Consider the following 18506-nt stretch of genomic DNA (forward strand, 5'->3'; position numbering starts at 1 on the left):
ATTAGCAAGCTCACTGCGTTCCTACTGAGGACCCTTTGAAAAGATTGGGGTTAGTTGGTACTCATAAGGGGGAGACTCATCCAACAGGCAAACAAGACCAACGGTCTGGTGCATCACTAAGAAACAGTCACATCAGAAATAAAACACCTAAGATGCAAATCTGGATTCTTGGGACTGTCTGGAACAAAGACCTGCCAAGAAGGGACATGCTCATGACAGGAAAATGCCATACGTGAAGCAGTGTTAGCGACACTTTTACCACGGTGTCCCCTCAACTCTGAACGAGTGGGGCTGATAGCCCTCAGGCTCATGGATCCAAATCCAGCAGTGTGGGTTCATCATGGGAAGTGGAGGGTCAAGCTCTCTGCCGGCCTCTGTCTTTCATCCTTCCAGTCCTCTGCCACCAAGCACACTTCCGGGTGCGCTTCCGGGTCCGGTCTATACAGTCTGCACTTTTGGACTGCCTGAGCGGAAAGATGCGGCTGCTGCAGCGGATCCTTCAGGCTGCAGAGGACCCTCCAGGCCGCAGGGTCGCACAGAGGCTCTGGGTGCTTTACATCCTATCCTCGCCCGTCGCCACGGTGAGACTCGCAGGGACTGGGGAGGCGGCGGAGACCTGCAGTCTTTTCTGATGTAACTCTTCCCACTTCCTTCGGTTGGCAGCCACTGAATCCAGCATTGGCTTCAGTTTGGCGTTGACCTTCACCAAGGCCTAAAGCAAACGAGAAAAAGGTGGAGAGTGAGGAACCTGGTCACGGGTTTGTATCCTCCTCCTCCTTGTGTTTATAAGGGGGGTGGAAACCGGGTATAGAAAAGGAAATGGCTACCAGGTAAACACAAATTACTTCTGAGACCTGTGCCGAGAATGACAAACAAGATGGTTGTGTGTTATTCAAGGGACAGGCAACCTTGTAGACTGTCTGTGTTTACAAGTGCATCAAAAAACCTAGAAGACAAAAATGCATGCCACTATTATCTATCAATAACTGTATCTTTGCCTACCAGAGAGAGTTTTACCTATCAGTAGACTGTGAACTCAAATTTTTCAAAAATAACTTTGCAATAGTGTTGGCAGAGGCTGCTCATTCATTTCCCAGCCGCCCAGACCTGAAATAATCATACAGAAACTGTATTAATTGCAATACTGTTTGGTCTATTAGCTTATGCATATTGCTAGCTAGTTCTTACATCTTAAATTAACCCATTTCTATTAATCTGTGTATCGCCATATGGTTGGGGCCTACCAGTAAGGTTCCGTCTGGCATCCGTCATGGCTGCTCCATGGCTTCTCTCTGACTCCGCCTACTCTCTCCTCCTCCATCTGCTTGGAATTCCCACCTTGCCCTACTCTGCACTGTAATAGGCCCAAAGCAGCTTTATTCGTTAACCAATGATTCACAGCATAGAGAGGGGAATCCCACATCACAATAGCATCTGCCACAGTGCCTGCTGAACTTTCCCACGTAAGAAAGACCAGGTAACAAGAGGGGCTCATCTTCCAAAAGCAAAAGTGCGGTGGCCATGCTGAACATACAGATTAACATGGAGTGACATAGATCCGAATGATGTCAACGGGCAGCAAGGCCCTGAGTGTTGTTATGGGTGTGTGTGGGGGGGGGGGGGGGAGGATGTCTTCATGGGAGCCTGCTGACATGACTTCATGTGTCTCCCAGAGTCCTGCCTTCCTCATAGCTGGTCAGCTTGGCTGCAAGCCCTCTTACCTATCTTTCTCAGTGTTCCTAACTACGCCCTTTGAAACCTTCTATGCCTTTTAACGCAAACACCTGTTTTCACTCTAGTGACAAAGGGAAAGGGGCGGGGAAGAGAGTAATGGAGAGGCGTGGGGAAGGTGAGAGTGGAAACGTAAGCAGTGATCAGCTGGGGCAGACGGATCACCAGGCTCGTGAAATTGACGCTTCAGGGTCCTTAACTGCCCAAGAGCCAGTTCTTCTAAATACTTCCTTCTGCATTTAATTTACCCTCTTTAAGAGAAGAGGTCCCTACTTTCAAGTGGTGTGAATGACTTCTGACCTCAGAAGCCCTGGTTGGCCCCTGGCAGTGGCATGGGAACCCTACAGCACGCTGTCTCATCTGAATTGGATGCACATGAGCCTTCTGTAGCTTTTGAATCCGTCCACCCAGAAATGCAGTACTATGGGATGGGCCAAAGACATTACCTATGAACTAGGGTAAGAATGGATTCAGAAGGCTCAGGCTAAATATCAGTAGATAAACATCTTACAGGCCAGAGGGGCATAGAGAACACCCTGCCCATCTGGGAAAACCTCATGATTCTCTGTTCCATTGGAACTTTTTTTTAAACTTAAATTGTAAAATTAAAAGTTTAGAGTTCTTTTTCTCTATGTTAAAGGCTTTTTATTTATTTATTTTCCTGTGGTGTTAGGGATCAAACTGAAGGCCTCGTGCAGGACAAGTACTCCCCCTCTGAGCAGTAAACTTCATCCTAATATTTTGTCTTTCTCTTCCTCTGCATTGGAATAAGTCTTACTGCTTATTATGAAAGACTTCAACATATTCAACCAGTAAAATACAATTAGCAAAAACATCTTTTACAGTATCTACATGTGAATAACTAAATAATAAATATGAGTAAAATCATTCATATAGGACATACATAGTAAAGGGTCTTGGAGTCCTTTTATATTCTAGACAATCCTATTTTTGAGAAAAGGAAATAAAGGGTGTCATTCAGTGGTAGAATCTTTGTCTCATCTGTGGAAAACCCTGTGTTCAAAATTCAGCAGTAGAAAAATGGAAATACGGGGACAGTCCATCTTTTTGCTGTTGTTGTTTTTTTTAAAGACAGTGTCTTACCATGCCTTGGCCAGTCTAAAACTCATGGTATAGACTAGGCTGGCCTCAGACGTTGAGCGAGTTTATAGGTTACAGTTCATTATTAAGGGAAGCCAAGGCAGGAACTGAACTAGAGACCATGGGGGAGTGTTGCTAACTGGCTTGCCATAGCAACTTTCCCCTATGCAACCCTAAAGGAATGAGCCTGGGGCTGCAGATGTACTTGTCTTTAGAAAGATGATCTTTTAGGTGAGCCCACTTCTGAGGCCAGGGATTAAAACCTTGGTCCCATGAAAGTTGCAGGTTGGCCCCATTCATCACAAGGGGACAAAAGTTGAACTGAGAATAAAACCACAGTAGTTCCTGCACATCTTCCAGAAAGTACCGTCTAGGTGTGCCCCGTGGTTAAGGAGTGGCCTGCAGCAAAGTCCTCATCTGAAGAACAGCATGTCCCATAGACGGTGGAGTGTCCTTCCCTAAACACACCTGAACCACCCTGCCAGTAAACCTGACAGATCCCCTAACAGACCTGAATGGACAGAGAGACTCTTGCTGGTTGAGGTGACTCCTCTGCACATCGATGCCCTGTAATAGTTATTCTCATCCATCCCCATCGCACCGTGTGTGTGTCAGTGAGTGTGAGTGTGTCAGTGAGTGTGTGTGTCAGTGAGTGCATGTATGAGTGTATGTCTTCTTTCCAGTGACCTTTGTCACACTCACTAGAAACATCTCATTTAAAATCTGATGTACCATTTATTTCATATACAAATAAACCAAAGCAACATAATAACCCAGTGATTAAATTTTAAAATTAAAAATTCCCTTTATTTCCACTAGAAAAATGCAGATACCCAATTCCTGCTCAATGCTCAGTGTTTATCTGTCTGTCTGTTTATTTATTTATTTCTGACAAAAGTGTGTAGCAGCGATCTTGTTTAGCGTGTCTTGGCACGGGCTCCTCTTTCCTCTGATCAATGAACGGACTACTGTCATTGCTATGGAAATTAGCGGATATGTTCTTTCCTGCTACAAAAGCATTTCTCTAGAACTTATTTTTTTTTTAATCCCAGGAGCACAAATTGAAATTTTTTTCTGCTTGAAATGTAATTAAAAACTCATTTGATCACACTATTTCTGGCTCTGTTTTACTTATTAAATTCCTGTAATCAGTTTTCTTTTATGGAGCTGCTGGGAAATGATCTCAAAAGCAACACATTTTTCTCTTCTTTGGCAGGTTCCCGAGCATTTACTAAATTACATTCCTAGCACCTGCCCATGATCCGAATTACTCCGCCAATTTATTCTTTGAAACACTTAAGCTTGTTTGGCTTAGCCCCAAACACTTTCCCTCCTCGATCGTCTCCTTTCTTCTTCCTCTGCTCCCTCTGTGTGCAGCGAAACACTGGGGCCGGGGAAAGATACCTGTTTCTCAGAATTCCCCTTTTCTTGCTTCCTCCTGAGGCAGGATCACCACAGGTGGAATCATTTCCCTTAGCACAAGTGTTGATTCTAGACAAAGGCAGTAAAACACGAGTCTGGAGGAATTGCTTTGATACTATAAACTTGCCACATAAATGCGGCTGGGTGCAAGGACAAGGAGCTAGTGGTATATCTGCAGAGAAAGGGGAATCTGCAAAGTTAAGTCCCAAGGTTGCCGGGGACTGCCAGCCAGGCCCTGTGAGCAGGAGTACTACATACAGAGAAGTGGATGTTCCCGAAGGCTGGTCACCAGCAGGTAATTCCTGATGGTTCTGGGAAAGTCAGTACTTCCTTATGTAGAGAGAGGGGACTGTCACCTACAAAGGACTCATGGGTGGTTGCATCAGCCACAGGATGCCCGACTTCCTTGTGGTATACATGTGACTGTGCCCCCAGGAGCAATGAGCACACTACCTCTCAAGAAGGTCCACTTTATTCTTATTGTTTGACTTTAGAATATTGTTTTCTTGTGCTGAGCTCAAGTCTATGACCATGTAACTTATTCCCAGGGGCCTAATCCTTTAGACCAGACTCTTCCAGTCCCGTGCAGGACTCATGACTCTTGTGTTGATCCTGTGAAAACCACTGTACCTACAAGTTGGAATGCACACCTTGTCTCTTGGGACAACCTTATCGACCCCACTGGCACTCTCTCGACCCATCGGGAGCACCTGCGGTAGTTTTGCATGAGGGGACATACCCTACACCTAGCAGTCTGGGTGGCTGAGGGACTCCTCCTTCCTGCCTCTGCAAGTCACACTCCACTGTTTGGCTTTCTTATGGCAAGCACGTGTAGTTTAGTCTATATTTTATTTATATTCTCAATAAGTAGCATTCTCATAGCTCAAGGGATAGACAAGGGCACAGAGGTACAAGGTAAAGTCTGGCTTCTACACTGCCCCAACTGTTTATCAATAGATATGATCAGCTGTTTGTGTGGCCACAAGATAAATTTTTACCTGTATAAGTAAAACACAAGATATTTTTTTGTCTACCTAATGTTTTTCAGCTGTCAAATTTGTCAAGCTAGTTCCCTGCTGTTAATGGAAATTAGGTGTTTCTATTTGGCCATTCTAAGTAACGGTGTCAAGGATATCCCGTGCTTAGCCATTTTGTAGATGAAGACCACCAGACGGTCAAATTGTAGAATTAGTATTTCTGGGTCAGAGTATGTGAATTTGCATTTTGATAGATTCTGTTAAATCAATACATAGAAACATCATCTACAATATAGAACAAGAGGCTTACATTAACCAAGCTAGCAAGAGAATGAAAATACAGATTCTAACTATTGTTTAAATTAAGGCCTTGGAAAGAGAGTGGATACAGCTAAGAACACAGAGATCTGGACTTCTCTCTATGATCCAATTGCCGGTGTGTACACGGGGCCCTCGCTCTCTCCTAAACTTCACGGAAACACATTGCTGTAGAATGTTTCTTATCCGCTGGTGAATGGCTGCATCAGCTCACACCTGATTCTCTCTCCGGCTTTCCCATGGCTCTGGCTCCACCCCTCTGCTGATCTCTCTGCTGATCTCACTGACTTTTACTGCTACCACACATATTCCGTGTTCCAGAAGGCCTACGTTGTGCCAGGCTGTGTTGCTTCAGGCACGCTAACTTTCTCAAGGGCCTTATGAGGGCCAAATCATTATCATCTGTGTTGCTGTTAGTTCATCAGCGAGGAAAACTAAGACCTAGAAGAAAGGACTGCTCGGATCAGTTCTGTGGGTAATGGAAGAAACTGGCTATTGTAGTGTCTCCATCTCGTTACTATGGTGTTCGGGGTCAGATGAATACTTTCTGTGTTGGCTGCACTTTATAGAACACCCTAGAAGCCAGCAATAGTACCACCACCCCATTGCCTAAGTCATGGCAACCCAAAACAGCTAAAAAATAAAATATTTTGCCAGATGTCTGCAGACTCACCCCAGCCAAGACCCACAGCGCTTAACAGAACCATGCCTCCAACATGTGGTGTGAGCCCTTATAGTATTTCTGCTAGCAAAAGAAGGGAGGACGCCTTCCTTTGGCTGGGTGGTGCATTCCCCTTTACCTTTTCTGATGACATTTACGAAGAAGAGACAGCGGGTTTATACAATGAGCATCCCCTGCACTAGGACGGGGCTAGGGGTGTGACGCCATTGTCTCACGGAAGCATCACGGCAATTCTGTACGGTAGGTCCCTTCATCGTCTCTTTATTGGTAAGGAAATTGCCACTCATCAAGGTCAAATGACTTGCCTGTCATCACACAGGGAGAGACTGAGGGGTCTTTACTCGAGCCTTCCTGGTTTAAAGCACTGTGTGGCAGGTCCCTCCTGAGACAACTCGTCCTCCTCGACCGTTCAAGTCCTGCTTGGCCTTCTCTCAGCAGCCTCCCGTCCTCCTCCTTTGTTTGCAGACTGAAGTGTGTCATCTAGATCCCCAATCGTAGCTTTCATACTTAAAGTGCTTTTGCATCTTATTTTTAGTGCTTTCAAATATGACCATCTTTTCTTTGTGTGTGTAGCCTCCGAGGTGGTCGCCCCTGTCCAGATGAGGTTGAACGTCCCCTTCTTAGCCAATGAGTCGGAAACTCATGGGAATGGATGATGAACGCAGGCTTTGCACTTTCTGTGAGAGGCTCACAATGACAGAAGTAGCTGTTGGTGCTGGGGTGAGGAGTGGAGGGGTCACGTGGTCTGCATCAGTGGTGAGGATGACTACCAGGTCTTCTCATGAAACCAGGTGTCTTGACCCACTGCAGAGGGCCCCTGCTGTTGAGCAAAGGGCATTCCTGTTATAGACCAAGGACAGCTGGAAAGAGGATGTCTTGAGGATGCCAACCTGAGTGGTCTCAGCTTGGGTGTGCTTGGCCATATGTTCCTGCTTTCTGGCACCCCCACCAGAGACCCAAAGCAAAGGTTCATCGGATCACAGATTGATGTCTCTATAAGCTTTTAAAAAACATTTTTTCTCTCTTTTATAAGTGTACTGGTTGAGTTTTTTTTTTTTTAGTATTATGGATCAAAATTTTCTTGCTTCTTTGGATGCCTGGTAATTCTATATTAAATATTAGAATTTAGTAGACATTATGAATTTTATGTGCACATTACTTTTGTCATTGTTACGATGAAATATCTGGGAGACGCAACTTAAGAAGGGTTTACTCTGTTGTGAATCTGAGCTCTCTGATTCCAGATGTGGACAAATGACCAGACAGCTGCGTTCTCACCACCTTGCCTTCCCTGCCATAATGGGAGGTGCTTTGCTATGGTAACGGGAAGCTGACTGATGACTGTGCCACTCCATGGGCTCTGCACAGAAAATGAGCCCTTCGGCTTTGTTTGTTTATTTAGGTTTAAATATCTAGTTCCCATTACAGTGACCTCAGGAGATAGTGGCCTCTCCTCTCTCCTGGTCACTGATCGATGGCTGGTTAAGAGTGGCTAAGACAGGCTGGCCTGTTCCCACCTGCTACCCAGTCCTGCTAGACAAACACACCTAGCAGCTCCACCTGCAGACGAGCAGGGAGCTGTGCTCACGGTGCGGCTCCCTGAGCTGCCAGCAGTCAGTACATCCTTGGGTTCCCCCACTGCCGTGATCTATACCTGCTACCCCCGGGGCTTGCTGCGTATCTCCAGTTGACCGCAGTCACTTCTAGGATCTCGACAAGAAGATGCGGGACAAAAGAGTGAACAAAGAGCCCGGTTTGCTGCTAGAAACATCAGAAACCGCTCTGCCCAGTGGGTGGCTGTCGCTCCACTGTTAGAAGGGCACCAAGAGAAACCAAATTTGTGCCAGGCCAGGCTTCGCATCTGAACATGCCCAGATTTATCCTCAGCACTTTAATGGTATCTGACTGAGGAAGCTCTCCGAGCTGGTCATTCATTTTCTGGGATGAGGATTATTGCTGTTGAATGACAGTTCCAAACTGTTAGCAGCATGAGAGCCTTTCCTGCCATTTCTTACCAGCACCTTCTGAAGGAGAACCACCAGAAACTGAGAGACAGTTTCAGGAACAGAAAGAAATCAGAGCGCTTTTCAAAATACCGTCCCCTTTGTAATCGCCCGGAGTTGAGCCCAGGGCGGGTTCGGCAAGGCTACATCCCTGCCTCCTGGGTTTTTGGTAAAATGGCGGTTGGAGGTAGCGCTCATCTCAGCCCTGTGTTGCAGCATCGCTCTGCAACTACGATCGTTTCCTCTGTGGGAGAAGATCTCGGGGGTCCTTTGGGGACTGGGGTTTTGAAATGGAAAAGCGTAGACACTCTGTGCAATTGACGTCGCCACCCAGACCTCCAGCAGGAGGGGCTAGGGGCACGCCAGCAGTGGCAGGCCTGCAGATTCTCTCGGGTTCACACGACTGAGGAGTCACGGGAGTGAGAGTGTCTCTGAGAAACACACTATTTATGGAGTGTGACTTTGGAAGGAAGTCGCCAAGGGTGGTAGCAAGTCTGAACGTCTAGACTAGCGAACCGCTGAGCTTCTAGGTTCCAGAGGTGAAGATTATTGATGAGTTAACAGAGACAGCCTCAGATTGGTCCCGCCACTTTGCAGTGATCCTGTTGGCCATGAGTTGTATTCAAGCCACTCCTGTCCCATGTGCTGTCATGGCAGGACACAGTGACTTGACCATGTGTGGCTGAACTCTTCCCCTTCCTTGAGACCTCCATCTGCTCCCAAGGCCACTCTCTCTGGAGCTGAGAGCAGCCATCCGTGCTGTGGTTCCACTCGGAGGTTTGCAGCACCGCTCTTCCTACTGGCATGCCGAACTCATCAGTCTATTCACCTCCCTTCCAAAGGCTCTCTGTACCCCGCTCTTCTGTTGCTGCTACAGCGCCTCCTCCATCTGAACTCTGTGATAGCGCCCTAACTAGTCTCCCTGCCTCCCGTTCGTTCCAGTCCAATCAGCTTTCAAAGGGTCTCAAGCTTGCCATTTCCTCCTGAACCATTTAGTGGCTCCCACTGAGTGCCAATGTACTCTGCGGAACAAGCCCACAGCCTGAGAAACCCTCCGAGAGATTGAGACTTGCCATTCTCATGACCCTATCAGATCATGAGAGAGAAAGAAATTCAGAAATAAAACACACTATAAACTTGATGTCAAACCAGAACTTTGAAATGCCCAACTAATCCCCTTATGTTTCCTAGAAAACCCGAAGCACCTGTCTTTCCATGCACTCAGGCGAGCTCTCGAGTTTAAAGGTCCCGCATGCTGTTTGGAAGGGGAGCTCCTGAGAGCTGGTGGTACCCATGAGAGCAGATGGGGCCGCTCCAGGGTCCAGATGGAGACAGCAAACAGCCTCCTAAGCATCACTCTTTCCCTTCCTAGTCCAATGGCTTTTGAAACTCAAGGTTGTGTAAAAATTAATTTGCATTAAATTGCTTAAGATAATGTATTAACTACCATACGAGGCTCCCAGCAGCTTTAAACCACACTTGGAAAAGCAGACAATCAAACAACGGTGCTGAGCACAGAAGCAAACCAGACTTCTGGAAGGAAATGTTTTCACTGAACACCAGCCTTAGAGCACGTATTTGTATAGTTTTCAGAAGTCTGGAGAGGAAGACTCAATATTTACATCTGCACACATGCGGCACTGTCGGGTCCTGCGTCTATGCTTCCCAGAGTTTTTCCTCATTAAGTCCTCAATTCAAGCAGCAGGAGATACATCCCTATTCTCCCATTTTATAGACAACAAACAAAAAATCCAACAAAACAAAAATCACCCCAAACAACAGCAACAACAGCAAAGAAGTTGCTGGCCCTGAACTGTTACAAAATTTGCCCGGGGCAAACAGTATTGGGGTTTGTACACGGATTTTTGAATGCGGAGTCCACGCTAGTCACCAATGACCACAGCGGTGGTGTCAGCTTATGTTTTTGTGTGGAGCAACCCTGAAAAGTAGAGTTAGAAAAGAAAAATGGATTCCTAGGTGGGTCCTGTCTGTCAGTCCCAAAGCATATAATTTCCCCGTCAGTGTCCTCAACTGACCCTAGTTCTGCAGCGGCTTCAGACTCACGGGAGGGAGGGAGGGAGGGAGGGAGGGAGGGAGGGAGGGAGGGAGGGAGGTAGGTCACCCTGCAGGGCAGGAACAGTTTCAAAGGTTGTCAAGCTATGGAGTTGACATTTGGTGACGGAAACAAGCCCCTGTAGAGGCCACGACTCACACAGTTGACTCAGTGGGCTTACAGCAGCTGAGAGAGAGAGAGAGAGAGAGAGAGAGAGAGAGAGAGAGAGACAGACAGAGAGAGGGCGCTATCTACTGTTTGTCCTTCTTCTGCGGCCTGGGTGAAAGGGCCACAAGACTCTGTCTGGCCTTGTAACCTTTGCCCCACCTGGGGACACAGTCATTTGTCCTGTTGGCAGTGCGGCATTTCCAGCAGCGTTTGCAAGCTGCCTGTCCGGTATGCATTTTAGCCTTCCTTGAACTTATCAGTGGTCAGAGAGATGTAAGCAGAATTCATAAGGCAGAATTTCAGGGACAAGCTTGAAAGGCTCACTGTCAGCTGGGAGGGGCTCCTCCTCTCCTCCTCCTGCTTTTATCCCTATCTCTTTGCCATTGTTGGAACTTTAATTTAATGGCTGGAGCTACAGTGGCTAACTTGTGATGGTGAGGGACACTTTAACAAGGCAGCCTTGCGCTAAAGAAGATAAAGAGGCTCTAGGTCTCGTCATGCCTGTGCAGGCGCCATAGCTTAGCAGTCCAGACGGGCTAGTCTAGGTTATTTTTATCTGTATTAGTGGCAGAATATGGATGATGTCATAGTTAGGTCTGTGAAGATGGCAGGATGTTCTAATCGCTTTGATCGTTGAACAAACTGCTCTCCTGCAGAGAGAGAGAGAGAGAGAGAGAGAGAGAGAGAGAGAGACAGAGAGAGAGACAGAGACAGAGAGAGAGACAGAGAGAGACAGACAGACAGAGAAAGAGAGAGACAGAGAGAGAAAGAGGTGTTTGTGTGTGTGTTCATGCACATGAGTGTGTGTGGTTTTTTTTTTTTTTAACTTTTTTTTTTCTTAGCCATGGGTTATAAAAACTCTCACAGACAGCAGAAGCTAACACTGGCGTACCACACTTCCCTGAGTCCAGAACCAATCCCATGAACCCCTCTTCTCCAGGCTGGCCATAGGACTATCCCAATGATCTGTTTAGGAATGTGCCTGAGGCCCACGCCAAGTCAGTCAGCACATTCACAGAATTTAACCTGGAAACCCCTCCCCCTTTTATTATGATACAGTAATAGCTATAATGACACAGTTGTGACTTAAGAGCCTGGGCTTCTAATCCATTCAAAGCTAACCACTGGACTACTCTTTAGCCAGGTCCAAATTGTGTGCAGAGCAAGCCATCAGAGTGGTCTAGGTTCTCCTCCCAGAGGACGGTGTGCAGCACCCACCATCCAGTAGGAAAACCCACAGATACCGACTTGTCATGTGCACACACCCCAACAGATGGAAGACATTGTTATCCAAGTATCACGATGTCTAGAACTCCGCCAGGGCAGGTAGGGAAGAGGGCATGTGCCTCTGGCACCCCTCCCCCACCCCATCCCCCGCCAGGCACACTATACACCTATACGGCTCCTCTTTGCTCCCGAGCCACATGGGCCACTAAATCCCATTACTGCCCGAACTAATTTGGGCACTCTTAACCTTCGCTCTTTATTCTCTTCTATCCTTAGGTCTCCCCAAAAACTTTGAACTGGTGGCTGGCTTCTGGGTGTCCCACCTTTCTCAGTATAGACACACGGTGCTGACACTCACCCAGCAGCCCCTCCCACTTCAAGTTAGAGTCCAGACGAAGTGGCAGGTATTGCCCTTTTCCTGAGCCCCAGCCTGCTTAGCAGAGAGGGCCATTTTTCTTAGGAGGTTGAACAATTTCAACCTGTTCTGATTTGTGGGCCTGGCAGGCACAGGAGGAGGATGTCAGCTCCCTCTGGTGGCACAGTCAATGAGACAGCACAATGGCCGCTCTTAGGGAAGGGGGCACAAAGGGGCCAGCTAGCTAGCTGCTGGCAGTCATTGAGCCTAGCGTGATCCAGGTGAACTCGGAAAGGAAAACCCACTGCCAGTTATTTCCTCTTTGTACGGATTCAGTATTACACTGTGTTTATCGTAGGGTGGATGGCTTTGTCCAACTGGGAGAATGATTTTTCTGCGTGTGGTATTATTACAGAGCAATGACACGTTGGCTAGGTGAGAGGTTTGCAGAAACGAAAGCTTGCTGTCAGGCGTGTGCATGTGTGCGTGTACATGTCCGTGAGACTGGAGATCTTCAAATCTAAATGATGGGAGATAGTCATCCAAAGAAGAGTAGAGATGACCCGCCACAGGGATAATGCTTCGCACAAAAGCATTATCAGGATCCAGAGCAAGCGTGATTCAGATCGGCAGCTGGAATCGTAGGGGCATCACCAACCCTTGGTATACCTGGAGATGGTGCTCATGGTTCCTGTGTTTAATATCCTGGCAGCTAATTACGATAGCAGTGATAACTCACAAAGAGAGCATTATCTTCCTGGGGCTGGAGAGGATTGCCGGTGCATGTGAAAGTCAACATATAGCTCTTCCTTCCATTTCTGTTCTGACCCCACAGTGATGTGTTTTGCTTTCTTCTTTATATGCTCGGGGGGATTTCTTTGCGGGAAAAGATATTCAGGATGACATTAACATTCTGAATTAATGAGGCAAGAAATTTAGACTCCCAGGATGAAAGCATTGCTATTTCCATAATGTCAGGCTGTATGGGACAAAGGGGCATGGTGGGAACCATACGGCGTCAAGCTGGACGAGCCGCATCTATGGGACATGGTGGGAACCGCACGGCGACAAGCTGGACGGTTGTAGCCTGTGCTGGAGCATCCACTGTTTGCTGTTCTAGAGTGGGTGATGAGCTAGTGAGTAACTGGTGGATCTTGACTTCCAGGCCAGGAGCACTGTATCTTTGCTGATTTAACACCACAGCCGTGTAGTGAGCAAGTCTCACTGGGTCTGTTTATGGAGATTATGCATCCAACACCAGAGAAATCAGGTTCATAAACCCTCAACTGGCACGGTCAGTCCTGCTTGGGTACAAAGCCCATAATATCTTCTTATCTGGGATCTTAACTGGCCACACAAACCACTTCCCATCTTATTAGGGCCAACAACAGAGGGGCACCCCTTCTTTCCAAGGGGGTTGTTTAAGAATCCCTGATGGTCTATTGAAGTTCAATAAGGAGGGCCACCTCTACACCATGTCAAAACTTTAGGTGTAGACAATGAATCTTTTTATCTTCAGCGCGTCTCCACCTTGCTTTGGAAAGATAAAGCACGGGCCGTGAGGGATAATTGACAGGCCAGCTGAGGGACAGCTCCCGTGAATGGAAACAGAGAACAGTGCCTTCTGTTCTAATGAGCCCCTCTAGGACAGGGTCCCGGGTTATCCTGGTGGCTGGGTTTTCAGAGCAGTCTGGTAGCTCATCAATCATGTTCATTGTGAGGGCAACTCCTGACTGGGCAGGAGTGGTTGCTGACCCAAAAGCTGCAGTTTTTGATGAATGGGGCTTCATAGAAGGGGCAGTTGGGACATGTAACTAAAATGTAGCCACATGGTAATAATCCACCCTTTTACACATCAGAGTGTTTTCCAATAAAATTAGGCCACCTGAGCTTTTATAGAAATACATAAAATCCATTTTTTCCCTCAAAATTCAACGTGTAAAAGGGACCATTAACGTTTTTGAGTTTGGTAGCTGCAAATATCTGTTTTCTTACTTAACCATGTTTTTCTCATGGGCCTTGAATCTGAGAGACCCCAATGCAGAGGGTGTCTGTGGAGGAGACAGACATAGCTGCAAATCTGTGCCTTTAGCATGAATTGTGTTCTGAGGACAGCGCTGCAGTGCTCCAAGAACAGATTCTAGAATATGCTCTCAGCATTTACTCTTTTTACAAACACGTGTTTGAAGTCTCCCAAAGAGTCAGAGACTAATTAATGGTGGTAATAAGTGGGTGCAATGCAACTCTGATGATTTTTGAGTGCATGTGCACGTGTGTGTGTGTGCGTGTATGCATGTGTGTCCGTGTGCATGTGTGTGCATGTGTGTATGTGTGTGTGCGTGTACATGCATGTGTGTGTGGGCGTGGGCGCGAGACGCATGCATGGGTGCATATACTTATGTTAGCTTACAAGAGGCTCTTCCTCCCATCAGCAAGCAATGCTCCTACGACAAGGGGGAGTCACCAAACTTTCACATCCCAATAAGCCAGACTTAGGGAGACTGAGACCCAAGCACCCCGGAGGAATGCCTTGCTTTAGGTGGAGGATGTTGGCGACAGAAATCCCCTCTCCTTTCAGTGGCCATTTCCTGTATGGTGGGGAAATTCCCCTCTCTTAATTCTAGGACCATAAAGATAGTGAGATTTTCAAGAGAAAAAATAAGAAGATGAACAAGGGCTGCCTTCTCACCGTTGGCTGTACGTCTAGATCACCTCTATCTGCATCTCTATGGAGGGGGTTGCTTTAGAAGCTGGCCTCTTTGCCCATGGGAGGGGCTTCGTTTGTCCTCTGTAGCACCTGGCGGGGGCAGATCATTGTGACTCTATTTCTCGAGATGTAAGTTCCTCGTAGGCTAAGATACAGGGGTGTTTGTACATATAGGGGCAGTGGGGCCAACAGCATCACGATTGCCTTGAATTTCTAAAGTGCAGTTTTTGTTCTACGGAAACGTAGACTTTCATAGGTTAAACACATCCCTGTGAGCTGCAGACCCACCTTTTAAATGGTAGGAAGACACATTAATTTAATTTTCAGTGACTGGCCTTTTAAAGTAAAATCGGTTTAGAACCAAAATTAAAAATTTATATAGAAAAATAAGCAGACCTAGAAATATCGAAGAGTGCTGGGGAAGGTGAAACTAGATCCTCCAGACATTAAATCTATTGTAGTGTGTTATCAGATCAAATAGAGTCTATCTTCATAGAGCGTTCAGTGTCAGCCATGGCCACATAGCGAGACTCTGTCCAAAACCAACCAAATCAAACTGCAAAAACCAAAAAACTCCAAACAAACTAATAGATGCACAGCACAGACGAAGTGAAAAGACAATGACAAACGAGAAAAATGTAATACAAAGTGAGTTCCTACTCAGCAAAGGGGGCAAGTGGATTTTAGTAAGTAAATCTAAAGCCACATCATAAATATGGTATGGAAAATAAAAGTGAAAACTATAGTGACATATATTTTACATATACAATACTAACAAGAATTAAGGACATTTGATAACACTACTTCTTGTGACCCAGGGCACTTCAGGCCTTATTGCTGGGAATATAAAATAGTTCAAATTGCACAGAGCAAACGCTGGCCATAGCCATCCAAGTTCCAAAGTTCAAAGGCCAGCGACCCCACTTCTGGCTATCCATCCTATCAATAAAGCGTGGGTACGGTGTGTCTATAAGGGTGATGTTTAGAAACATCAGGGGCCACAAATAACTATTAGTTAAATAACTTCATCTTTATCTTCACAATCTAATACTATACAGCCATCAAAGCATGGGCCAGCTTTGACTACAAATCAGAAACAATCTCTAAATATATTACATGTAAAGTACGATGCATATCAACCTTCCTGTCTGCGTTCAGAAACGAGCAAGCATTGTGTGCTGAAATCAGGGCCGGGACACCGTGGCCATGTGGACTGTTTTGATCGTTCACAACACCCAGGTTAGTAGTAGTTGATCTCAGAGAGAGAGAGAGAGAAACTGAGGCAGATCGACAGCTCAGGGAGAATCATTTCTTGATTCTTTTTGCTTTTCAAACAATTTAAATTGTGTTCACTGGGCATGTGTTAACTATTCAACGATAAAATATTTAAAGCCCTTCCACGGGGCTGGGGGTAGAGTTCAATGGCAGAGTACTTACCCAGCATGCATAAGGCCTGGTATTCAACCCTCAGCAAGGCAATAAATAATAAATAAACTCACAAGGGCAATTTTTGGTCATGTGAGAAGCGTTAAATGAATCAATAGTTAGAACGGCTTCTCAGGCTGAGAATAGAAAAGACAAATGCTTATTTCATAAAGATCAAATTAAATTAGTATTTTCCCACTCTCCTTCAAAATCGGTTTGAATGCCTTCTGTACGCCGCCCCGGTGCTGCGCACGCGCACTCCGGCACAGTGGCCTACATCGGAAATAAGGGCTGACCACCTCATTGCGCCTCCGCATTTCCTCCGGAACGCGATCAATGTCCCCCACCTGACCATTAAATAGATTTTGAGAACTCTTCAATCCCAATCAGTCCCCAAGCCTTATTTAGTTCCTCGGATCTGCCCCGGGCTGGCCACCGCGACCCTCCAGGCCATCCATCATCATTTCTAGCCCTTTTCTGATGCAATGTAGCTCGCTCTTTGTCTTGCTGAAAAACTGAACGGCTGTTAAATTATCCATTTATCTTCCTTCGTATCCTCTGTTCAGCTTCTCAGACCCGTCTTTTCTACCTTGTTTGCTGACTTTTCATTCCTGTTTCCTCCTTCTTGGAGGCAGCTCAGCTCGCCACCCTGCCCTTCAAAACAAACTCATCCAGTCGGCTTTCTGCTTGTTTGAAATCTGCTTCTCTCATCACTGCCCCCTCCCCTTTCTGAGACTGGGTCTTGTTATGCAGCCTAGGCTTCAAAAGTCCTGCCGTTCTTCCTCAGCCATCCAAGTGCTGGGACGATAAGCATGCATCAATACACGCAGCTCAAAAATTCCTTTTTTAAGGTTATGTCTTTGGAATGTCTTTAAAAAACTTTGAGATATGCTTCAACTTTTATACATAGGTGGGAGGATATTAGGACAAGCCCTACACCGATGAACAAAGTCTTGGGTTCTCATGCTAATTTCACCCAATAACAACCTTCCTGGCCTGAAGAGGATCTGCAGACTTGCTTCTAGACTGCTCAGTATCACAGCGGTGGTTGCTAATGTCCGCAAAGGCTCTGGGGTCTGTGTAATGCTACCCCTGGGCGCACAGGTCTCAGGCATCAGTGATTCATCGTGGTTTGGGGTCTGAGATGGGAGGGCAGGAAGGACCTGAGCTCTGCCATCTACTGAGACTTCTCGGGTTGATCTGGGAAACTCTAGCCTCAGTTTTCATTCCTGGGGAATGGGTGATTATGCTATCTAACTTGTTATTGCATTCTACAGAGTCAGATGACACATGGGAAGATGGTCTTGAGCACAGAGTCAGTGTTCAGGAAATGCCGGTGCAGACCCACTGCATCTTGTAAGCCAGGCAGTTTGGCCCTTCCCCGAGTTTTCAGCAGAGACAACGACAATTAGATATGATGTCCAAGGCAGTAACAGTGACAGCCATGCTGGAAGGTTTTACCATGTAACAGAATGAGGCTGCTTTCTGTCAAATCTATGAACCAATAAGAAATCAGAGAGGATGAGGCTGATGACCCTGGAGGTCAGGACTGAAAAAGGACGCTTTGAAAACAGTCCTGTTGCCTCCCTTAGACTCTGGTTTGGGACCTTTTCTTTTCAGCTGAGCAGCCCGTGCAAGGTCCCTGGTTTCTCATTCATGAAATGTAGGCGGAAATGCTAAAGCCCACTACGCGGTGACAAAGGCATGCAAGCTGCTGAGTGACAGACATAAGAGCACGTCAGCTGCAACACGGTAGCCCTGCATTTCCTGTTTCTGTCACACTCTGCCCTTGAGTGTACTATTGAGCCTGTCTCTGGGTGCCAGGTAACAGCAAGCGCAGAGCGTCCCTGAGGGTGTGTGGGAGGACACTGCCCCAGGGAGAGTGCGCTGGACCCTGTGGCTGAATAAGAAAGGAGGAACACAGATAATTAGGATGTGCCCCTAAAGGAAGCCACAGAGAGTCCAGAGACTGGAATACATCTACCTCTTGGTGGTGGTGGTGGTGGGGGGTGTGTGATTTCTTTTGCAAGGACCTTGTTCTCTGAGCAAGTTCTGAAGCTGGCATGAGACTGGATTGCCCCGCAGAGATGACAAATTGAGCAAGGGCAAATGACGGAACTGGAGCCAGGTGGCGCTGTAGAGAGGGCAGGTGCCAGTCAAAGCAGGACTGAGGGTTACAGGTCACTCGTGTTGAGCCTCTTTTCCCTCTAGCGGTGAGGAGGGAGGACTGAAGGGCAGAGGGTCACAGGAGCGGTGGAGGGATGAAACCGTGGGGCTGACTCTAGGAGAGGCTGCTGAGCCTGACAAGGGTCCGGGTGGGGCAGCAGGAGCGCCCGC

The 18506-nt window shown here is 46.9% G+C and overlaps 1 protein-coding gene across 1 annotated transcript in view; it reads right to left on the reverse strand.

Annotated features, from left to right (window-relative positions):
• Positions 1-246: 246 nt before the first annotated feature.
• Positions 247-18506, reverse strand: part of Pde11a (phosphodiesterase 11A) — a 278269-nt gene continuing 260009 nt past the window's right edge. The window contains exon 20 of the mRNA XM_041639781.1: positions 247-712. Within this exon, the coding sequence (XP_041495715.1) occupies positions 554-712 (159 nt within the window). The 3' untranslated portion in view covers positions 247-553. The remainder of the gene's footprint in view (positions 713-18506) is intronic.

The sequence above is a fragment of the Microtus oregoni genome, unplaced genomic scaffold (assembly GCF_018167655.1).
Source record: "Microtus oregoni isolate MIOR12 unplaced genomic scaffold, Mior012 000060F_ref0000265, whole genome shotgun sequence".
Classification (NCBI taxonomy): Eukaryota; Metazoa; Chordata; class Mammalia; order Rodentia; family Cricetidae; genus Microtus; species Microtus oregoni.